Here is a 25,032-nt window from a genome sequence, read left to right on the forward strand (position 1 = left end):
GAGTGTTTCAGCCTACATCCTCAAGAGCTGAGAAAAATATTTTCATGATTCTCTTAAGGTACATGTATTTACTAAGGGGATGAGCCCTGTTTCTGAAATACCTTACATTTTCAGTGTAAATGAAACTGAATCAGTTGCCAGGGAAGTATAAATACTGAACAAATTTTTGAACCCTCTCTCCACACCCTCCTTTGGATTGTTAGAAAAAAACCCCACAATCACCATGTGCTATAGAAATGTAGCTCTTTGACAAACACTTTATTAATGCACTTCAGCCTGTGGTGTTGGTTTGTGTACATGTGTTGTTTTCAAGAGTGAGAGGCGATGGAGGAATAGATGTTAAACTGAACTGCATCTCTGCATGGTCACAATTTATTTTTCTCAGAACATATCTGTCCAGGAAATCATCTAGTACAGCTAATTTTCCTAGAGGATTAATTCTCCTTTTTTTAAGCAGGAATATGTTCAATGTGACTGGGAAGTTTTTGCCATTGAGCATTTGTTTTCATACATAAGTACTAGTTTTCATGAGAAGCTCTGATGATTCCTTGATCTTTGACTTGAAATGGCTTTTCTAAAAACCTGCAAAATAAACTGACACTAATTAAAAGCTAGCTTTAATTTCTTACAGAACTTTTAAAAACCATTTACTCATGTAATTTGCAAGACTATTGTGACAGTTTATTTCTTAAACTGTCTTCCATTGTACAGTCAATAGCTAAGCTGAAGAAAAATAGAGGAGAATCTCTGTGCAGTCACAATCACGGAAAAGATCAGGTAAAATCCAAATGACATAACTTATTTTCATATTTTAATTTTGTTTTCCAGAATGATAAATCCCCAGGGCGTTCCACAAGTCGATCAAGTAATATTTCAAAGGTATGTGAAACCTATTTCCTTTCTAGAATTTAAAGAAAACTAGGTAATTAAATATAAAACAGTACTTTAATCCATTACATTCCTTATCTAGTACTTTACTTACAAGAATCAGATTTTAAAGTTGTGCTGCTGAACATTATGGTTACCCTGTAAATTCCATCATAAATATACAATTAGCCATTACTAAAATTTGTAATAATAAGCAAATAACACATGCACTTTTTTACACCTACTTTCCCCAAGTGTTTAATGCTACCCTATCATTTTAGCTTAAGATGGAATTCCTACTTGATTTTTCTCCTCCTGCACTACCCAAATAATAACAGTTGTAATTTGCCAAACTATGAATCTGTCTTCATTCCAGACGGAATTCTGAATTCCTTTTACAGGGAATATATGGTTCACTGAAGCCAGGACTTTACATCTTGATGCTTTTTTTAGGAAACAGAAGGGAAACTTTAGGAAAGGCCAAATGGGATTTTTACTGAAGTTCTTTGGTTTTAACCCCCTTTTTTCTGTATTTTTGGTTCAGATGTGGCTGAAATTTCTGCCAAAAAGCCAGGATATCCAGGAAGTAAAAGATAAAAGCCTAATTTTTTTTTAAATCCAGGCCTAAACATCTGCCATGTATTATGTGGGGTTCTAAATATTTTGCATTTAGGGCAAGCACAGTATCCTTAAACCTCTTCCAAAAGTATTTTTGTCGTTGGGGTACCCACTGTAAAACTTTTTTCTTCTCAGAGCATAGAACAAAAAAAAGATAACAAACACCAACTATGATTTTAAGTTAAAATACTAGTTCTCTGTTAGGTTCTACTCTCTTACATTAAGAAGGGAAAAAGAAAGGCAGGGAAGAAGATGTAGAATATAGTCAGCCCGCTGTAGGATATGGCTGAAAACTATTCTAAACTTACTGCCTATCCTTAGAAATTATATAGTTATATATTTAAAAACTTGATCACCAGGAATTGTATTAATTATCTTAATTACGAATTTTAAATGCATGTCTCTGGCTGTAGTTACTGTAAATCTATTATTAATTGATATTACTTTTTCTGCTTTTTTTTAAGACAGGTGCATGAGTTGCACTGTGACAAAGCATAAATATATTCACTGACATGAGAAACATGCCAGTTACTAAGATGTATTTTAAGTGGTTTCTGCAGAAATCAGTATAGTTGCTTATTAGAAAGTGATATTTGCACTGGGTTTATTTGCAAGCTGAAAAACCAGGTTTTCAGTCATGCACTTAATCTTTTTCTGATGTATAGCATCATGCATTGTTTTGGATCAATTTTTCTGTGTGAAGTTACCTGCCAGTGAAGTTTTTCAAATGCTGAAAGACATTTGATTGGAACTCCGGTTTCATTTGCTGTCTAACTTAAAATGCTTTTTTTATATGTGTGTGTATACATAGAAAAGCAAACATCTGACTTTGCAGGTTAATATTGCATGGCAGAAAGTGATAGTAAAAAATATTCCACCTTAAAACCAGGTTGAAAGCTTCTAGGCCAGATAAACTACATGCCAAAGGCAAGAGCTGTGTTCTGTGCAGTGTCAGATCTTGCACACAATGAATAATTCAATGGGCAGGAAAGTTAGATAGTCTTTATGTAAAACTATGAAATAGTATTGTCTTTCACTGTTTTCATTTGCCTGTATGTTTAAGTTAGAAAGGGTCAAATGGAAGTATATTTTAATAGTTACCATGTGTTTTATATTCCACCCTTGATTGGATGTAGAACTGCTGCCCCAGAGGAGAGTAGATACCACAGGATTTTGTACCAACCTACTTGTGAAATGAAATACAGCATAGATTCTGTAAATACAGATTCATATTTCATAAAGCTCTTAAATTGTTTATTTGGAGAGAGCACCTGAGGTTCGCAATGTATGCTTGGGCAATTTTGCACACGAGGTACAGGAATTTAAAGCCTGAATTTTCTACTATTACAGATCAAACTGAATTGTTGAGCACTGAATATGCCCTACCTAGTTATAATGAGAAGGAATGGTTTTGATTTGATATTTTCCAGATACTAGTTAATATATACCTGTTCAATCTAGAGTTTTTTCAATCGAACATTCCCCAGATGGGTGAATATGAGTGAGTGTGTGTGTGTTTGTGTGTGTGTGTGTGTGTGTGTGTGTGTATGTAAATCAATGCCTCAATTTTACCAATCACTTTTGCTTTCTGTTGAGAGTGTGGAAGTTTAGCATGTTGCAAGGAATTTTCTTATTGCATGTAATTTTCTGGCAAGAATTTCGGTAAGACTATTTAAGGTAAATGAAAGAAGAAAAAATATTTGACTGACAGCTGTGGCTGTCTTCAGTGAACAGCAACCTGGGAATTCGTTCATTCACATCAGCCTTTTATTTATTTATATCGAGAAAAATGTGCTGGAACTCCAAAAGCAACTGCTTCTGTTAGTTTTCCAATCAGAGACAATAGGAAAATGTATCAGTGTCTGATTTTTGCTGCACTTCTGGTAATAATCTAGATTTTTCCTGTGCAATAAATAAATCAATAAACAATCTTTCTGCATTATGCCCTGCCAGCATTTAATTAGATATGATTAATGATTTAATAATTAGATTATTAAGTCATATTTTGGACTGATCAGTATTTCATAGTAGTGACAAAGTGTAGCCTCAGTTAGTTGTTATGGCTTTCAAAACCTATCTACATAAAGAAACCTATATGTATAAAGAAAAATATGAAGTACTTGGAAATGTGAGTTACGAACTAAGCTTGATGATTTAAAATTATTACTAATTTTTTAAGCATTAGACTTTTTTCCCCACCTATTTCCTATGTTGCTGGCAGCAGAAAGAACTTAATTATTCTTTTTAAGAGATAGTATTGTGCAGTGTTCTGGATTACAGAATTGAAATTATCCTATCTGCATGTGTTTAAAATCTAAGTAAATTAAAAACTTGACCTTGGTCGTTACCTATTTGCCATTGCTTAGTTTTCTGTGCACTGTTTCTGTGTTCTTTCATTAAAATTCTTATAACTTCCTAAATATATGTATAATTTAAGAGGAAAGCTAGTCAGAGAATGGTCTGGTGGATTCATTCTTTTCCGTTGTTGTTAACCTGTGGAACCAATTCTGTGTCTCAATTACAGTCTGTAGAGTTTATGCTCTATATGTGTTTCTGGGGCTGCCTGGTTATGTTAAAATGCTTTCTGGAAGAAATGTTTCTAAAACATTGTAATTATCTTTCTGTATGTTAATTATGATTCAAGAGCTCATTAGAGAAGGATGCTGTCTCAGTGGCAAGATCTGAAAATCTCTGATGGGAACCTTGGGCTTATTTTTCAGTGCAGAGAAAATCAGGCTTGGAGCAAATTGCCTGAATTTTGTTTTGCCTCAATTACTTTTCAAAAGCCTGGAGCAGGTGTTAGAACACTTTTTATTTACAAGTCTCTGAAGCAGCCATCTAATAAAACTCTCTCGAATTATATCAGGAAGTGAGGTGCTTGTTTTGGAATATTCTGTGTGATGATATTCAGATGTCTAATTTAGAATGTGAATAACAATAGAGGAAAGAAAGAAGGAAATAATTGTTTTTACTGTATGTTAGCAATTTCTGCTTTCTTGTGTCGGGTGGGGCTCCTCTCAATAAGATACAGATGAAAACCAAAAGGCAACCAGGATGCCAAAGTAGTACTCACTAAAGTTCTAGATGAAAAATTTATCATAGCCAATGTATTAATTGTTGATTCAAACCACTCAGTTTGTGACTGAAATAAATTTCACAAACTGGGTATCAAATTCTGTAATAAGTAATACAATATTTATTAATCCTTTTGAATTATAAATTACCATTCAATTTTAATGGAAATTGAATAACCTTTCACATGGGTTTTGATATGCTCAAATATGTCATTCTCTCTTAGTACAAGGTGAATGGATGAAGAGTTCTGTAGGGCAGTTTGGATGGTTTACCCAGCTTGAAGCAGAACTCACTATTGCACAGTGTGTTTGTCATGGCCAAACATCACTATGTCTTAGCCAGGGACACCAACAGAGGGCACAAAATATGTCCTGATAGGTTTTATGGTGAAAAAAACATGAAGGAACTTAAGTATTCTTTTTAAAGTTCTTACCGTGGACTTTGTTTTCCAGAACCAGGATTGCAGCATTTCCGTGATAAGCATTTCCTGTTGCATGACTGAGCCCTAAAGACCAGTTGTGTGACCCCTTGTGTTCTGCTGCAGGCAACTACAATGCTACAAGTTGATCCATTGTTCTTACTGTTCTTTCCAGTTTCATGCTAATCACAAGTGAAAACTCTCTTCCAGACTGGTGGTTGCTTTTTATTCAAGGAACCATGTAGCTCCATCCCTTCCAAGTGTAGGTTCTAGATTACTGTAGTGAGCAACTGAGAAGAAACTTAGGGTTTTTAAAAAAGAAAACATAAGTTCTCGCTGTTGTAAAGCACAAAATGTCAGCCTGCATAAGTGCTTTTACAGTAGGTAATATCATGTATACAAAACTGGCATTAAAATATGAGTATAAATGTTACATTAATCATCACATCATTCTTCGTGCTCATAAACAGAATCATTATTATGAAAGCTGAAGACTAACCTAGCACTTAGCTCTCATTTACTGAAAACAACAGTGCAAAGTAAACAAGCTAGTGAAAAGATTTTGTTCATCAAAACAGAATTTGTTTTGAATGCAAAAAAAAAAGGCAGAAAACCAGAAACTAGAACTAGATCCATTGTGTAGTAACTGTTTCTGTACTTTTTAAAACTCTTAGATATGAATGTTTGATTTCTGTGTATAGAGAATGCTTTGTGGTTTATTCATAAAATTTATTCTTTGTTTAAGCTTAAAAAATGGCATGACAGCAGAATTTACCTGAGTCTGCCCAAAAATTGAACTTCTGAATAAAATTCCATGAGTATATGATGGTATTAAATACATGGGGACAGGCATGAGAAAATATTTCAATTTCAGTTTACTCTTGGATACATTTTTTTGGGGCCTGTTATAAACTGGTGTTCTAATGAGAAGGAATACATAAAAATGTGTGATTGTATGTGTATAAGAATGTGTACAATTTCACAGATTCTGATTTTTTCGATCACAACTGTTCTGAGTATACCTAAATGTGTCACATTGACACATCCAGATAAAACTGCATGTATGTGTGGAATGTGTTGTGCCACAATTTTAATGTTTTTATACGAGCTCATTCAGTGTGTAATGCCTGTATATAATTTTAACTTTTGTTATCACAGAATTCAGTCCTATCCTATGATAGCTAATATCATACAGAAGCAGCTTTGATTTGTTTTCAGTAAATGGAGCACGCAAGTTATTACATATGATTATTTCTTATAATTATTTTAATTATTTTCACAATTACAAATAATAATTATGATCTGTAACATACCTGTTATATATATACTCTGGAAATATTTGAATGGCATTTGTTTTTTCACCATGGCACTCAGAAGCACATTTTGCGTATTTGTCCCAAAACCAAATTTAATTAAGCAAACTTTGTTTACACAGTGGTGAGAAATTGGAGGGGGGGGGGGGAATCATGCAATTTTATCTTTATTGCACTTCATAAAAATATGGTATCTCCTGTTTTTCACAATGATGCATTCATTCTCAGGGTTTCACTTCCTTCGATTTAGTCATTTCAATATTCTTACTAGAACTCTTTTGCTTTGGCACATTTAGGCTTCTCTCTTCCCTTAGGACTGGAATAAATAGACATCAAATACACACCAGAATGGAGTTGTTCAAGTATAAGAATGATATCCTGGCAGATGGGATTTTATCCAGTCTGTCTCCTGCACAGACCCCCAGACCAAAGGAAGAACATGGTGGGTGTGTGTACATGCACACCCGCTTGTGAGAGCAGCAATGTCATCTGACTGAAAGCTCTTTAGGATATAAGAATGTTTTGAGGGTTTCAGTCTTGCAGATAGAGGGATGTGTGAAAACAGATGCCCTCTTTGGAATAGAAATTCTAAATGGTTCTCTCAGTACTCCCCACCTTTAGAAATAAAGTGCTGCAAAATCCAGTAACAAAGAAAATACGGATTTTGTACTTCACCTTTCCTATAGGCTAAATTTCCATTTAGCTCCCTCTAGACGGTCAAAAGCTGCTCTCAAGGCTCTGCATCTTTTGTATCAAACCTGGCACATTGTTTGTTCTAATTGCCTACATTTTTTTTAAAACGTATGAAACATTTTTATTAAGAAAGGGATAATGACTAGAAAGATGCATCCTTGAAAAGAATCATGAATGAAAAATACTGTGTTGCTACGATACAAAGACTTTTGTATACTATAATCCATCTGGTAATTCAAAGCTTAGCTAGCAGTGCTTCTATGCCTATAGAAAAAGTGGATTTTTTTAGTCAAACCTGTACCTTGAAAATAAATATTAACATAGATCAGTAAGGCAGGAGAAAACAACTTAAACAAGCTGATTGAATCTGCAAAGTTAAAGCTGTAATTGCTTGTTTGCTTCATTTTTAAATGATAGTATGGATTTGCCATTTTCAATTTTGATTTTAGATTTCAAACCACTTTATAACATGATCATACTGACTTTCAAAGGTGCTGAATGGTATTATTTGGCAGAATCCTAAGGATTTTTCGGCTCCATCCTTGTGTATTACTTCTCGCTTAATTCCTTTTCTTCAGAGGCGGGTGAAAGGAGGGGAAGGAGGAAAGGAGAGGAAGAAAAGCTTCGGAGGAGAATTGTGCAAGGAATAATTTACAAAAACGAAAATCTGTGAAAGATAATTTAACAGAAATGCTGTTACCAATTAATATGACAGTTGCTGTAAAGGAAGGTATCAATCAGATTAAAACAAATTTGAAATCTGAGTACAAAGAAGGAGCTCTATCATAAAGAAACAAATAAAGAAAAGTAAAAAAAAACAGCCAATCAAACCAAAACTCCAAAACCTTCTCCCCCAAACCCACGTGCACAAGTTTCAGTTGCCATCAAGACCGAGCTTGTAAATAATACCTGGCTTGGGTCACATTTATCATGTTCTGGAACTTTTTAGACTTGAGGAAATGTCCACATAAAAGTTCATAAAGGTGGATGTTTTCCACAGAATGCTGCGTTGTTTACAAAGCAGAAATTTTCAGATTAAAATGCACAGGCTGGGTCTCCTGCTGAGCTTATTGCCATACAAACTACTCTAATCTTCTAAGGTATCCATTCCTTTGTGTGCTGTTTTTCAAATAGGATAGAGTTTCAGCTTTTTAACTAATGACTGGTGGGATCTAGAGTATTCTGTGATGCATCACTTCTATTAGAGCAAACTCAGTAGGAGAATAAAAGCATTAGACATATTCCCTGTCTGCCCTATCACCTGTCAATTGTCTGCAGCTTTCTACTTAAGCAGTGTTGAGAATTGCCCAGCTTTTGGAAATGCCTCTATTCAGAACCGAGACAGGAGAGGATTCATTAGCTTTTCTGGTGACACCTGTGATGCCATTTTATATAAACTCTTCATTACATCATCTGGTTTGTTAATTTAAAGCTTCACTCCCTTCCTATGTTCTTCCTTTGCACTTCTGGAACCTGCTTTTACTCAGCTTTTCTGTTAGGCCAAAGCAGATAGATCCCTTCTGTGTTCTTAAGAAGAGCACAACTTGACTCATGTTCTTGCACTAGTTTCAATGTGCAGGTTAAGCAATAGATGGCCTCTAAGGACAACTTTTTCTATTTTATTTTATTTTATTTTATTTTATTTTATTTTATTTTATTTTATTTTATTTTATTTTATTTTATTTTATTTTATTTTATTTTATTTTATTTTATTTTATTTTATTTTATTTTATTTTATTTTATTTTATTTTATTTTATTTTATTTTATCTAGAAACTTCTGTCAGATCCTGAACACCTAAGCAAAGGCAGTCTTGATTTGAAATTCTTACTGTTTTCACCAGTTGAACTTATTTCTGTCCCCCGCTTCTGTCTTCTGTCTGGTTTTCTAACATAGACAAATGTGTGTGACACTGAAGTCCCCTTGTGTTGGGTAAGTGACTGTCTTCTCACTTATCCTGAAAACTCTGTATTTACCAGTATTCTGCTTGAAAAGCACACTATCAACACACCAAAAATAATTATGGATGAGTGCCCTGTCATGTCTGTTAATTGAATTGCATATCCTTGACAAGAGAGTTCATCTAAACTAGCCAAGACAGCAGAAGGTGGTGACTGGGGAATCTCTCTAACTAACAATCTTTTTGAAATGCCAAACCTAATCAGCTGGAGTTGGCATTATCCCTTAGACCTCTTCCTTGTACTGATGGCATAGAGAAATGAGCTGCCTTGCTTATAAATTAATTGTGAGACAGCTTTATTTTGAATTACCACATTTAATTCTGCTACTGATGTAATTTTTAATGATAAAATTCATACAGTGGTTGTTTAGTTTTCCCATTCCAGTGAGCTGTACAATATACCTGTCTAAAGAAGACATTAATTCAAGGAATACTATTTTTAAAAATTTCTGGTTTTCAGCCTCCCAGGTGGAATTGGGGTCCTCAGTATCAGTCTGATCCCTCTATTCACTAAATACAGTATCTTAAAATATTCGGTGTGCTGCATAGCAATATAGCAATGTGACAGCAATTACAGCAATAAGATCTGTCTGCTTTAGACTGTTTCCAACATCTGTTGCATATACATTCCCAAAAGAGCTGGACTGATAGGACGTGAGCAGAATATATTCAAATTATCATGTTCTGGTTTGTCAGCTATGCCTTGAAAATACACAATTCTCTCTGTAAATACACTGTCCAAGTAAATGCCCCTTAGGTGTCTTTGCTCTCGGACTGGATTTAAGAGATATAATTATATAAATTTTTAAAATTAGTTTGGGATGTATGACTTGTAGAAGAGACAGCAAAGAGGGAATATTGCCAAAAGAATTGGGATATACCTAGAGTCAGTGGTGGTAGCAGAAAGCAGATACAGTTACTGCTGTCAGAACAGGGTAGGATGAAAAAGTAAAGAGTTTTTGGGACAGAGGTCTGACTAGGCATCTAGCCGAGTTGAAATTTACAGGTTCTTAAAAACAGCTCATCTAGCTGTGAATTATTATATTCATATGATATGTGGTAGCAAGGACAGATCTGAAATTAGTAGGTCCTTCCACAAAGACTGGACCTATTTACAAAATAAGGACCTCCATTTCCTACGAGGTACACAAACTAACATCAGAAAATTAATATCAGAAACATTAACCTTTTTGATTTTAGAAATCAGTTCATTTTTTTTCCCACAACATCAAACACTTTTAAGAATCAGGTGGACAGGGTAATGGGTCATGTTTTCCACACTGTGCTTTTGCCAAGAAAGGTTGGACTAGGTGATCTTTGACGGCCCATCCAACTTGGTGTTCTGTGGACCTATGATTTTACCATGGAAAGCTAATTTAATGTAGATAAATGTATATAAATTAAGATAATGTAGATAAAAATTTGTGTTACAAAGTTGTAGAAACCAAATGAATTCTCTTTGATCACAGGTAAGAATCTATATCTTTTGTATAACTTGTCATGTTTTGCTTTTGAAGACTTAAGTGGTGCATTGGCTTTTTGCATGCCAGTTGTCATGTTTACTCCAATAGGGCTTAGACAGACAAGCAAAAAGCATTAATTTTGTAAAAGATACTTACATAAAATGGTTTTGAAGGAAATGCACTTTTCTCTGAGTTACGTACAACTAAACATCATGCCTGCACAGCACAGGGGAACTAGAAAGTAAAGTTGACTGAACAGGGCTGAAACAGTCCAGACATCTTGACAGTTGAAAGTGAAATGTAAGATTTAAGTAGTCAACTTGATAATGCAATTTTTATCTTAAAATAATTAGATTTCCACCAGTCTGCAGTTCCAAATCATAAGTGTAAAAGCTTTTCAATGAGTTTGTTTAGTTTTTTGGCTTTATTTCAGCTTTCTTAAGAGCTGTCTAGCTGACTTCCTGTTTTAATAGCTCCTGAAAATTTCTTGAACTTGTGTAGACTATGTATATATGGTTGATGGGCCAGCTTAGCCAATCTCCTTATCCCTTCAAAGGGTACTGCTTGTGGCAAAGTGATGTAAAAATTCCTTTTACTACATGGCGAGATCTGGCCACCATTTAAGACCAGGCCAAAGCCCTATTTTACAGAGACCCTGAAAGAAGCAATGGTAACAATCCTGGAGCTGTGAGGGGAGAAAAGAGATGAGCTCATCATGAGGGATAAATTCAGGATTCCACACTCGACTCTGGGGCTGGATTTCTTCAGCAGTTCTTCAGCTGGGGCTTAGTCTGGAGGGATTTTTATTTTCACGTAGCAGCAGCCTGTAACCCAATAACATTGGTGCTGATGTCTGCATCTTTCCTCATTAAATAGCTTAAGATATGCCTAATTACTTAATGCTAATCTCAGAGGCTGAGATGGAACAAGATTATGTACCCAACCATGTATCTAACATGTTTCTAATATGTACATACAAAAAACTCATACTCTGTCACAATGCATGTAATTGAAATACTGTTTTGGTAGAAAAGGAGATATGGAATACAATCTCTCTCTCACAGATATTTGTCCTTTTCTTCCAGCAGGACACTGCATGTAGACACACTGATGTTCATCCTTTGGTGAATCCAGACATGGCAAAAACTTAGAACACACGGATAGCGTCAATGAATTTATCAATTGCTTTATCAATTTAATTTCTCGTTTTGGCTTAGTTGTTACATCTCTGAGATTCATGGAACTAGAAGTAAAGAATTAGTAATATTGTTGGTGGGTTTGGTGTATTTTTGAAATACTAATCAACAGGTAAAAATGGTTACTTGAATTCAGGAGCTAGAAGATTTTTTTCATGCAAAAGCACTATTCTTAAGTCTCAGCTGGTATCCATATAAAAGCAAAAAATCTACATAGTGGTGACTGATGTTTCCAAAAGATGTATGCATTAAATAGAATAGATATTGAGAAACCTCGGCTAAAAGTGAAGTGTTGGCAGGTACTTGCTGTTTGTAATTATTTTTGCTTGTACTACTAATTTTCAAGCACCTTTTTAATACCACAGAAATGTCTGTGAAAGCTGAGCTAGAAATAATTTCAATTATCTGACTGAATTTGATTTGCTAGTACAAAATACTTGGATGACAGGCTTTACATCTTTGTATGATTTGTATTTTGTACTCTTGCTTAATTGTCATCCTTCTCTTGCATCTGATGCACGGTCTTGTGGAATTCTGAGGCTTGCAGTATTTTGTCTGCATTTGGAAGTGGTGATCACAGTGGGGTGGATGGGGTTGCATACTAAAAGCTAATACCCCAGATCAGCTACAGGAAGGTCACAGTCTTATGAATTATTTCCAATGAACCTATTTCCCACAATACCCTGTCTTGTGAGGGATCCTGAAGAATCACATCGCCTTGGATTTACATTTGGATTCCATACAGTTCTGCTGCCAGTAGATAGCAAGGCAGATTGAAATGGTTTGCTGTTAACACCATCAAAATATGTTTTCAGTGAAAGTAGCGGGTATCTGCAATTTGTAGCAACAACCTTACGAGCAAAATGTCACATACTAAACATGTTTTATATCTCTTCTGCTGCTTGAGAATGCAATCAGCTCTGTAGAGATGCAGCCTGCACTTTGGATTTTTCAGTCTCAGTTTAACATTTACAGCTCTTCTGGAAGATCTGATTGCCTTGAAAACCTTTTAAAACACACTCTAATTTTCATACTGTTTCATCAGTCCACTCAACCTAAGTTAGCTTTGGGTTCTTTATCATTCAGTGTATTACAAATGCACTTCACATGATTTAGAAAGAATCATCATGGTTGTTTGACTGCACTAAAGAAAACCAGTGCTTTTTCCTTCAGACATTTAAAGTAGAACCAAATGAAAATTCAAATGCTGAAAGCTGCTTCCTCAAACAGTGACAAATGTAGTCATCAGCGAATGAGAGCTCAAACACTTCAGTCGTACTTAGTTCCACAAATAGGTTTCACTTTTGTTCAAGCTTCCTGTATTTTGTGATCTTCTATGTGTGCAACACTGCGCTATGAACAGCAGAAACAGTTATTTTAATTTTGTGATCATGTGGCAAAGCAGTAAAATATCTGCAATGTATTTCTTGGACAAAGATTCCAAACTGTCTAACTTATTTCAACAGGCAAGCAGTCCTACAACAGGAACAGCTCCCAGGAGTCAATCTCGGTTGTCTGTCTGCCCCTCCACTCAGGACATTTGTAGGTATGTGCTGAGAAAAATATACTCTCATCTGGCTGATACTTGTTAGTTGTTTTTATTAAATATTATGTAACTCTTGCTTCTGCTTAGCTTTATTCATAATTGACATAGACTTTAGTTTTCTTTTTATCTCTCTCTGTTTTGGTTTTGTTTTTGCTTTTTAGTCTCATGTTTTTCTATTAAAATTCATGTTCTCATTCTCATATTTTTTTTTTTTTTGTTTTGTTGTGTGTGTGATTTCTCTTTCCACTCACCCTTACCATTTCCATCCCTTTCCTTTGCTTACTGCTTTGTCTAGATCTACTACCTTGCATGATTTATCAGAAGATGAGCTTGAACATGCAACCCCTGTCATAGTGCTGGCCCCTTCTAATAGGGAGCCTGGTGGTAAGAAACACATAAAACGAAGGTTTAGGCGGAAAAGAGAGACTGGAGACAATGGTGAGCACACAGAAAAGCAAGGAAAGGGGAGAAACTGTAAATTGCATCCTGAGCCTCCGAGATCCAGCTGGAACACATCTGATTCATCATCATCTTCAGATGAGAGTCAGTGGGCTCAGGCTAGGAGGAGAGCAAGAGAAAAGGCCAGGATGGCCAGGAGAGGGAGAAGACACAATAGATCATGCAGTAACCAGGATGAGTCCTCAAACAGTAATGCTGTTGAACTTGTCACCTTGGGGACAATGGGAAAAGAGAAACCAGAGATGTCTGACCCTGAGAATCCTACGTTAAATCACCGCCGAAGGATTCCAAGGCTTAAGGAATCACAGTCTTCAGCATCATCTCAGGAAGCAAGGATTTCCTCAAGAAAATGTGGGAAAAGCAAAGGGAAAAGCTACCACAGAGATCGGCAGCCTGCACCTCTCCTTAGGCACACGAAGGACTCCTTTGCAGAGGCAGGCTCTGGCAGTGATGCTCTGGCAGTCCCAGATCATGGAGCCCCTGCTGGGGCAGGGCCCACTGTGCCTCATGCTGTTCAGAAGCCTCCAGTGCTGTATGATGACTGGTCTGATGATTTAGAAGTATGCAGGTTAGTCCCTAATAAGAAGAATTTAGCATTCTTAAGAGGAATTTCTTCCTGCCACAGTCTGAGTGCCTTTCCCTTGATTGCTTTCTATCACTGTTTCTCAAAAATAAACTGCTAGGCAGGCCACAGGAAATAACACAAGAACCTTTGCTGCAGAGAAGTTAGCATATCTCAATCTGAAGAGATACTTCTCATATTTAAAAAGAGTAATCCTTCAAAGGAACCAAATGTTTGTCTTTGCTCCATGAAGATGGACTCACTCTGTCCTCTAGAAGAGTATTGTTTTTTTTTAAATCTCCAGCCAGAGGCAGAGAATGAAGCAGAGTGACAGATAGCTCAATACAATGGGATATAGAGCTTTTCCTCCTTAAGTGATCAGTTCAAATCCAGCTTTGGTCCCTCTATGTAATTTTTCTATCACTTACATGAAATAAATTTATGGTCTTGATTCAGTTTCCCTTTGAGTTGCCATTACCTCAGGAATCCAGTGGATGGTGCCTGGAGAATATTGTCTCTAGTGGGGCATAATTTGTCTGTGATTTTGCACTGCTGAACACGTCTACACTGTGAATGTGTATGGGCTGTTAGTTCAGTCACCCCTCACAAGGACTGGAATGATACAAAAGGGTGACTGGGCAGAAAAAGCAGTAAAATAAGCTTTGGGAAAGAAAAAGCAGCACAAAGAGCTCTCTCTAGTTCAGAAGTTCAGGCTTCTGACAATCTGATGCCCTTAGTGTGAAGCATGCAACCTGAAGGTGAGCATTTTATCCTGGAAGTGAGATCAGGCTAGCCACTTCTGGGCTAACATCCAAATTTGGAGTACACAGCTGGGAATGCTTGAGTTACTTAGTAACTGGTAAATGAGAATGCACTGTCCCGTAAGTCTAACAGAACTGAAACAAGTATTTCCTTTTTTCTCCCTCACGAAACTTGTCAGCCAGCATTGCCTCTCATCTACTAAGTGTGAATCAGGCTTAGTTTCTTCATATGGTAACCCAAAACTTCTCACTTTTCTTTGCTGGGAAGAATTTGCGTGGAAATGTAAACAGAGGATGAGGAAGTGCATGATGCCACATCATGCAGTTTCACAGTGTGCTTTAACCTGATGAAACGCTGCAAAGATCTTATTTCTAAAAAGAAGAAAGGTAATATGCAGGTATTTTGTGGGTTTTTTGCAGCAGAAGATATAAGCCATTACTAACACAACAAGGCCTATGCACTCCTTTTTATACTTACCAAGAATAAAATGCACATTTCCACTTGTCTGACCTTTGTCTGTCATAATAGTTTAAGGTTCTTCAAAGTCCAGCTGTGTTTGTGCATGAGTTTATATATTAGGAGCAGGCTTGGGTTCTCTCTGCCTTGCAGTAATGCAAAGAAACAGCAACAGTGGTTAATCATGGTATTGAAATGTATCTACAGGACATGATGCAGAGGTGTGCACAGATAACTACAACAGCTTCAGAGTTGTCTTATATTTCTGAACTACCCAGCCTGCATGTATTGAAGATCCAGTGTAGTACATGCAATACATATATAACAGGTCATTTAATAATTGTTAAGAATATGAGCTACCCAAAACCTGGAAAAAAAAACTTCAGCATGGATCTTCATATGGGCTTAACTAAGTAAAAAATGCATAAATGCATAAATAAATAAATGTGTCGTGTGTGTATATATCATATATATACATACATACTATATATATATATATATATATAAATATATATATATTAAAATAAAGTTCTGTAAATGGCTTATGTAGATTAGTCCTAACTGTTGCCCAAGTCACCAAATGTAGAATTTGCCTTCAGATGAAAAGTGAATCCCAGTCTTTTATTTGTCTTCTCAACCCATAAAAATGATAATTTTATAATCATTTTTCAGGCACTTTTTGCAAGGCTTGGAGCTTCGTTCAAGGATGGACCTTTTGGATGTGCATACAAACTTTTTAGCCAGGCTCTTACTTAGTTGAGGAAAGTTGAAAAAATTTGATAGGTTGTGCCCTTAGGCTCAGTATAGTGGAGATGTTCTTTGAACAACTAGCATTGAACTTAATATGGTTGATAATGAGACCTGTTTTGCAAAATTTCCCAAGCGAGTCATAAATGCATTTTTCTACATGTCAGAGATAATGCTATTTTTTTGTTGTTGTCATTATCAGATGTATCATACTCACTGTAATACATCTAGGAAACATAGTAAAATCAAAAGCCTGTTAATTTTGTATAGCTGAAAAGTTGTCTTACTTAATCAGTTTGCAGACAGATGAAGAAAAAGGAAGACATGTTTTTACTACCAGTCCAGACAGACTGTAGTTTGTTTCTCAGGACAGGTCCATGCACTTCATTGATTCGTGAACTGTAGTATGTTTCTTTAAAAAAACTCACAACTTGCAATCTAAAGCAATAACCAAATAGATAATTCTATATCAGTGTAGTTGTGAACACATGCACCATTTTTCTGCATGAGAAATAGTAAAAGGAGGGTGGTTTTTCATGTTTATGCTAAAACTGGGTTAGCATATCTGGTTGTGATGTGGAAAATTTGTTTTCCTGCGGTGTTTCTTCAGGGATTTCATCCTAGCTGTTCATGTCTTTTAGTTGATATGACAACACTGGCTGAGAGGAATGACCCTCACCTAAATAGTATTGTGTGGAAATAGCAGAGGAACAGGGATCATAAACATCTTGTGGCGACAGTTATTTAAGTCTTTAAGTTTGTGGGTTTATTTAAGTCTCTAAGTTTCCTTCATTTCCTCATGGATTACTGACAGTTTCTTCACTCTGCATTTAGTAGCATGAGCAAGAATGTGACAGGGCACATTTGTCAGATAAAGTACAGTACCATTGTGCAATATGTTCTTCAGCTAGTCTAAGGGGAGCCTCTTGGCCACTTCAGTGAATCATTTGCCGTTCTAGTGTCACTGATTCTTTCCAAAAAGCTGAAAAAATGTCATGGCATCAATGCTGACCTTTACAGTCTCTTCCCTGAACAACTGATTTCTCCTGGAGTCCATTAGGAGGCAAGGTTTCTTCTTCTGAGATACAACATAAGTTCTGGCTGTGCTGAGTTGTTTTGGCACCTAATTTAATTTATTTTTAAAAAATGATTCACAGGATAGGCTTTCTAAATCATACAATTGGATCCCCTTTTCCTAAGTTGCCCCGTGCCTGAGATTTTCTTCATGTATACTTTATCCTGGAATTTGCCATGGCTTGAGGCACGGCCTCAGAAATAGCTTTCTTTGGTCTGCATGTGCATAATCTCCCTGAAGAGAGCAGCTGTGTATTGGACATGACAAAGTGAATGGATTGTGAGAAGTTAGTCTCATGGATTTTCACATGGAAATCACTAAGAAAAGAAAATTGGGTAGTTGATATTACCACTAGTGGATCATAAGTGCTTGTGTATTGATTCTGAATATATCTTGTGGTATTTTTATTATTGATGGTATAGTTGAAATGTATTTTCTGTTTAACTAGTTAGGCTTTTGGTGTAAAATCTTTTTGTAGTGCTGATTCAGTCATTTCAGCAAAAACACATGCACTTGAATAAAGCAGAGTTTCTCATTTTGAAAAAAAAAAGATGCTTATTGGAAGTCAAATTTTGATTTTGTTGAACTCTGAATGACTCTGCAGTCAGGTAATGGCAGGCCCTTATTTGAGGAGTAGGGCATGTGAGAAAACAAGCAGGGAAGGGGAGAAGTAAAGGAGATGATGAAGTTGATTCATGAGATCTGCAGAGTATATTTGAAGCATAATTTTTAAAAAACAGTTTTCAAAATCTAGTGTGTTAATTTAATGACCATGATAAACTTAAGAAAAAACTAGTGTATTTCTGTGTGTTAGCACAATTCCAGATGGGAAGAAATAGTGTATATTGCATATGACAAGAGGCAATATGATTATGTAGTTTCTCTCTGTGAAATCAAGCGCTTCAGCAGGGTTTTTTTCTTAATATTTAGTAGGACCTGCAAAAAAAAAATATCTTTCATGAAATTACTTACATTCTGAAATATTCAGGTAGAAGAGTGCTCATGAAATCAGCAGACAGAAAGGTGGCTGTTAGGAAACAAGTCCTTGAGGAAGAAAAACCAGAAAGTTGAACAGAAGACAGATATATAGGTTAAAATTCTGCCACTGAATTTTAACATCCATTCTAAATACTTGAAACCTTGATGTTGGACCCAGTGAAAAAACTTTAATGAAGAATATGTAGACTTGAAATACTATCCAGAGCCCTCTAAAATCACCATAAAATGGAAGATGCTCTACTTCCAGACTGTGGTGTTTAGCTGGAGGGTTTTTAATCTGTTTTTCCCTGGGATGTTAGTGTGTACCTTGTGATCTCAGGATGGCATGTTAGGATCTAAGTCTCTGAATCTTGTCCTGCATGTTGATTCGTCACCCCTTCCTTGAACAGAGCTGTGACTGCTGTTTACTTTCCTGTTCAGAGCTTTATGTTTTGTAACGTGACTTTTTGATCAGAATCTCTTGCTTTTTGAGGAGTCTCCTCCTCTGCTTGATGGTCTGGTGGTTCATCAGTCTTTGAAGCAGTATGAAATTCTGGTTAATTCTATTATCTGCCTGATGGTTCAAATACCCATCTGTCACCTCTTCAGCCATCTGGTTATGCAGTCTCTTTTGGAAGCTCTCCATGATTCACAAGGATGCAAGGAGAGCCAAAGTAAGGCAAGCATGTCTTTGTTGGGATTAGGCTCAGTTATCTGGGGGAGAACTGAGTCCTGGTTTCTGCTTGTTCCCTCTCAGAATTTATTTTTCATGGAAAAAAAGTGAAATGGCACAGCTTCCTGTTAGAAAGTTACTCTTTGTTTTAAGGGTCCCATTACTGAATACTTTAAGCTCGCATACTTTGTGTATGGAGTTTAGTTCCTTAAAGCTTTGACTTTCACTAGGTGGGAGGGAAGAAATCTATAACCGTATCTTTATATCTTTTCTTGAGATGCAGTCCCTAGTTCTTTGAACTTGTTCAGTGCAGTAAATCTTGTCAGACATGTATCTTGCACTAACAGTGCATCTGAGGCAGCAATTACTTGTAACTCTTTAGATATCCTATTTATCACCTATAAAGGAAGATTAATAGAAAGACAAGAAATGTCGACAAAATAAAATATGTATGTGCTTTCGCTAATGTTGTTTGCTCTTGGGACTCTTACAAATTCTGATCACTTTTGCAGAAATTAAGAGAAAGCTTTACAAACTAGGCCCTTATGAAATTCCACTAGTGTAGTGCAACATTTTAAAAATGGTTTTTCCTCTAGTCAGGTAAAGACAGCTGACTGTATAGCATAATGGGAGGGCAGGAGTGTCAGGGAAGGGATATACAAATGGATTGCATTTGGTGTGGAGAATTAATATTCCTCATTCACATCATGTTTAAATGGAGAGGAAGACCAATTTGTCATTTAGATTTCTTAGTGAGTTAAAGGTGGAAAGAATGGAAATGAGGTCAAAAAAAGGAAAAGCCTGTAGAATGACAGCAAGAGAAACATGGCACTCTGTATCCTATTGCAGGGTGACATGTTCAGTGAATTTAACCTTTTTTTTTTCCAAGTGATAAACTATGCATGAGCAGAGTTCAATATTTTTGTGGATTGTTTTTATGAAGGACAATTACTCGCTGTGAGTTGTTCATAAAGCTGTTTAATTTTAGGTTCTAACTATCTAAAATTACTGTAAGCACTTTATAAATTGGCAAAAGAGAAAATTACCTTTTTAGAATAGCTTTCCTAAGAAAAAATCAAACAGTAGGAACAGCATTTCTCTGCATTCTTTTGCAGTTCTGGGGAACTGGATCCTTTTGGTCCAATTAAGATAACTTAGGAGCTCATGGCATTTCATGCTGGCAGCTAATAATCCTCACAGCCAAAAATCAAATCCAGGGATTCACTTGCTCCAACATTTTTCAGCTCTGCTGTTTCTTCCTGACTAAGCCCCCTTTAGTGACAGTGAGATACAGTGCTGAGATGTACCCAGAAAACAGAGTAAAAATTTTTCTTTGCATAGCCATTATGAGTTTATATGTGCTTTCTACTGAAGGGCAAGATTTAACTGCCTTTTCAATAATTTCTCACCAAAACCGATATTTCTGGAATAGGCATTGTCTTCCTTGAGCATATTAATCTGTTAAAAGTTGAAAAGTTTTTCTCTTGTACTGGTATTCTTCCATCTTCAAGAAAATGACAGTGTGGTTATTAGGCATCTGTGTTAATTGAGTTCAGTTTGCCTATGTATAAATGGCATCAGTTGGTGTAAACGTGCCACAGTCAGAAGGCTGTAGTTCCTAATTTGGCAAGTGAAGGGCCTCCATTGGTGCTTTCATTCAGATAAGGAGCCTGCTTTTGAAGCACATCTGATCAATGTTACTTTTGCCATGGTTTAGACCACATTGAGAATTTCTCTCAGGGTTCTCCAACTGTATTCCCTTTGAGTGTATTCCTGGTCCAGTGTAAAATCAGTTTTAAATGAAAGAAATGCCCACCAAGATGGGTCTGGTGTGGATACCCCAGGTTCTAGCACTAGCTTTTTCTTTCAACAGATTTGTTACAATTTCACTGTAATGCTTGTTAGCATGGACATAGCTGTACAGCACCCAGAAAATTAAGGAACAATACAAGTTTTACATAATTACCTCATTTATAGCCCTTAAGCATTATTGTACATAATTTTCGGTATGCCCATGTCCCCATATACATTTCTATTTTTTGAAGCCTCAGAGGCATTCCCCTACATTTTACACTTGTTAATGAGGGTAAAATTCGACCTGGCGTATTTTCAAGGAAATCTATAAAAGCTTCTCTAGCTAAACCCTTGGTCTATGTGTAATGGTCAAAGATCCTTAACAGTTTTGCCAGGTACTGAGATAGGGGGCCAATTGCAAATATGGGATCCACAAAAAGAGTTCTAGTGATGCAGAATGACTGCAAACTCTTTTCCACCAGTGCTGCTCCTAGTGACAAGGTTCTTAATGTGGCTTGCAGCAGAAGCAGGGACATGTTGATTGATTCTTATTCTTTATCACTTTCCTTTGGCAGTAGTCATCCATGGGAATCAGCTGTGTAGAGGTTGGCAGGGTAGGAGTAGAGCACTAAGTCTCACAGTATTCCTGCAGAATAAGTGTGTTTTCCACTTCACTACAGAGGCACAGGATCAGCCTATTTTCTTAATTTCTGAAGAGTCAGGTGGGTTAGTGAAAGACAGGGAAACTGCTGGGTTTCCAATGAGGTTGGAGATTAGCAGCTCTTCTTTTTAATGAGAGTAACTCCATGTGAAGAAAAAGCTACAAAAAAGCTACAAATCTGTTGGAATCTGCCTGTATCTTTTTCAATAAGCAGCTTAGGTGCTAGCCATATAGATTGCAATTTCAATTACCATGATTTTGCCAGAAAAAATAACTGTTGGGAAAACCTGAAAGCTTTCCAAGTGATCTCCTTGTTCCGTACTGATTTTAGATTTTTTAAACTGAGATTGTCTGTATGGAAAATGGAAATTTTTGTCTTTATGGAAGACAAGAAGTCTTAATTTGATGACAAATGAAGGTCAGTCATCCAAGATAACTCTTGCTGTTTTTCTGAAAATCACCCAAAATCCAATGACCTTAGGAATGCCTGCAAGTAGTAGACTGCCTTTTATCTTTTATCTTTTGCAATGAATAGGATCATGGAAAACATGGGAAAGCAATTCGTAGTAATGAAATTTAAGACAGTATGACAACACTAAATTCTGAAGATGCCTCACTTCTAAGTGCTTTCTTTGGCTATATCTCATTATTTTGATCTGATAAAAAATTTCTTTTGTTTATATATGTGTGGTGGTGACATGTTTTGTACGGAACATTATGGGTTTCTTTTCCTGAAAAATATTTGTTGCATTATATATGTGAACCTGCTGTTTAAGAGCATCCTTCAAAGAATTTTTGTGCTTTTTTTTTTTTTAAATCTCATGTATGCATAGTGTTAACATTAATTTCTGTGTTTGGTACATCTGCTTGCTGAAGGTTGTAGAAAAAATTTTGTCTTAGAAAAATATGTGCTGGGTAACTAAAATACTGACATCTAAAACAAAAACTTATGCGCAAGGATGACAGCAATGTCAGTATTATTTCATAAGGATTCACAGTGAATTTTATTTATAGAAATATAGATATTCTGTGATCTCAGTGTGTAGGAATTTGTTTGTAGTTGTGTACACATACACACATGCAAAATTTTGTATATTTGAATTAGAAGATCATCTAATGGCTCATATATCCCGTGTTGTCCAGTGTACACATGGTTCATAGAGCAAAAGCTCCTTTGGACTCTTGTGCTCACCTTTTCCTCTGGAAAAGAAAGGCCCTGTTCATAGACAGGAATCTAAGCACTAAGCTGCTAAAAAAAATAGTCAAAGGTATTTGTCTATAATGAAGGCCATTTATCTACTAAAAGACTAAAAAGTTGAGAAAAGCTGAGTATGTAAATTCTGTAGGTGTGCCTGAGCAGCCAAAACTGTAGCTATTAAAAATGATCAGTGCTGTACTACTTGTAAACTTGTAAATAAATCAGTATAGATTTAGCAAATTATATATTTTTCTCTTTGTCGTAGAAATTGTTTTTGGGTTTTTTTCCATTCAATTAATTTCTAAAGTATGCAAACAAATTTTACTGTCAGGACAAGTTCAGCCAGCTAAATAATCAGTCTGATGCATGAGTTTCCAACAGTTGTGATCAGTTGACAACAGAAACTAGAATTAAAGTTCTCCACCTCCAACGTGGATTAGACATGGTTCAGGTATGTCTGTGCTTTGTATCCCTACTTCCATTCTGTTTGCACAACAAACTTCTCAAAACCATCATTAACAATTTACCTTACAATTTGTGATGGTTATGATGTAAATTATAGATGTACACATCAAAGAGCAAAGACATACAAAATTGTGGTTCAGTTCTAATTGCTGAGGAAGACAGAGCAAGTTATCTGTTCCAAGTCTTTAAAAGATGTTTAAGCATTTAGCCCACAGGCTGTTACCACAGGTGTTGGGCACCAAAAAAAATCTTTAGACTGTCACTATGAGTTTAGGTACACAATAGTCTTTTAAGCTAATTTCTTCTGGTTAAACAGATAACAAAGAGTTAAATTTCACCAGAGACCAAAGAGCATTCAAGGTAATGAAACCCATGCCTTTGGTCATTTTCTCTGGACTTTAATCCCTACTGAAGTTTGTTTTAATTGTCATAACATATTTCATGGTCATAAAGCTAGAAGAGGCTATTAGAATATTTAGTTGGAGCTTATTCATACTGCAAGTTCTTAGTGTCACCCTGTTGTTTATACAATTGGCTTGTGACTTATGCACAAGGAAAGCCCAAACAGAATGTATAATGCATATAGAGTTTTTCTGTTGAAGTGTTTCTACTCAGGATTATTTCTATTAATTTCAAATTTGCAGTGTCACTTTATCTGAAGATCCCAGTGGAATTTTAGGCTTGTATTTTAGCTCTGAAAATAATTTTAAATAATTGGCTGTAGTAGAAAAAGGCTATTGGGTATATAGCTTAGTTGTCTAATTTCTAAATAGTTTAAATACTAAGGCTGTAAAATAAATTATGTATGGCATGAATTTAAATGAACAAAGAATGCTGGTCTTCCTTTGGGGAATAGCTTTAATTTAAAAAGAAAATGATGTTTTTTATGTAACTCTCAGTTGGGAATGCATTTGTTAGAAAAATAAATATTCAGTATTTTGAAAATATAGTTCTTTTCAAGCTAGAGGCTCAGTAAGAAATCACCATATGGGCAATTCCCATCTAAGAACTAAGCTACTGATGCACCTAACTCAGCTGGATTAGTAAAGACAAGACTGTAAGTTGAGTTCCTGTAAAATGTTTCTCAAAAAATGAACATGTACAAGAAGGAAGTTGTGAGTAATTTGTTCTCTTCACTGCTGTGGGGCATGAAATCCTGTATGAGCACCACTGCAGAAAAGAAAACCTGGCTTTTGTGGACCAGGTACTCAGAGCTTCTGTTGGATTTTTTTAGTGTCTTTATTTCTGCATGTCCAGCAAAGCAGCTTTGTTCTGCTTTCCCATTACCGTAGATTGATTTTCTCATGGCTCTGGGCTACACTGTGAAAGAATAGTGGAGCTGCCAGTTTTGATCTGTAGATCTTTCATGTAGACATTGGAATTTCCTCTTCCCCTGCTTATAGGCTTGGCAGCATCAGAGCTGTGCAGTAGCCAGACTTTCCTGGGATGTCTTTGTCAGGTTGCCTTCTGACATACATCAGGAGCTCCTGCTCTAGAGAGGTCACCCATCTTCCCAGTAGGAAGGCAACCTCATCCTGAAGCTCTCCTACCCCTTTTCCTGCCCCAGAGATGGTGCAGTCAGTTTTCTCTGGAAAAGGGTGTTACTCCTCAGATGTGTTGAGACGCTTCTGCATCTGCACTGTCTGAGGGTGCCATTCCTAGGTACTAAGTTTCTATGGCCCAAGTTTCATTTTTGTGACAACAGGATCTGTGTTGTTATTGCTACTTCATTTTGAAATAGCGTTTGTCAGGCTTCAGCATTTTTTTTCCTTTGCTTTATTTTTATTTGCTTTTTTTTTGTTTATGTTTTTTTTTCTCTTGCATGCCAGCTTGACACTTCAGACACTCATTAGACCTTGGGTGCTTTGTTGTGTTTTTCTGGGTTGGGGATGGGAGGGAATTATTCTTCATTGAGATGAACCTCCTTAACTTCAGGTGTTTGGTTAAGCCGTCTGCTCTCTGTAGAGCTTTCTCTGTCTTCAAAGAGATTCTTGCCAATAAATCTGACATTGTTTTTGATGGGTGAATGTTTTCCTGATGTAACCAGGGGACTG

General features: G+C 36.2%; 1 protein-coding gene across 7 annotated transcripts in view; it reads left to right on the forward strand.

Moving 5' to 3' along the window:
* The window catches only part of MARCHF1 (membrane associated ring-CH-type finger 1), a 224,617-nt gene that overhangs the window by 176,340 nt on the left and 23,245 nt on the right, over positions 1 to 25,032 (forward strand). For 3 of the 7 annotated variants that reach the window (XM_088163628.1, XM_088163630.1, XM_088163629.1), the window contains 3 exons: positions 829 to 879; positions 13,069 to 13,148; positions 13,310 to 14,175. In XM_088163628.1, the coding sequence (XP_088019754.1) occupies positions 13,334 to 14,175 (842 nt within the window). In that variant the 5' untranslated portion in view covers positions 829 to 879; positions 13,069 to 13,148; positions 13,310 to 13,333. The remainder of the gene's footprint in view (positions 1 to 828; positions 880 to 13,068; positions 13,149 to 13,309; positions 14,176 to 25,032) is intronic. The other 4 variants (XM_088163631.1, XM_088163632.1, XM_014878559.2 and 1 more) reach the window with 2 other exon arrangements.

The sequence above is a fragment of the Sturnus vulgaris genome, chromosome 4 (assembly GCF_052056855.1).
Source record: "Sturnus vulgaris isolate bStuVul1 chromosome 4, bStuVul1.hap1, whole genome shotgun sequence".
NCBI lineage: Eukaryota > Metazoa > Chordata > Aves > Passeriformes > Sturnidae > Sturnus > Sturnus vulgaris.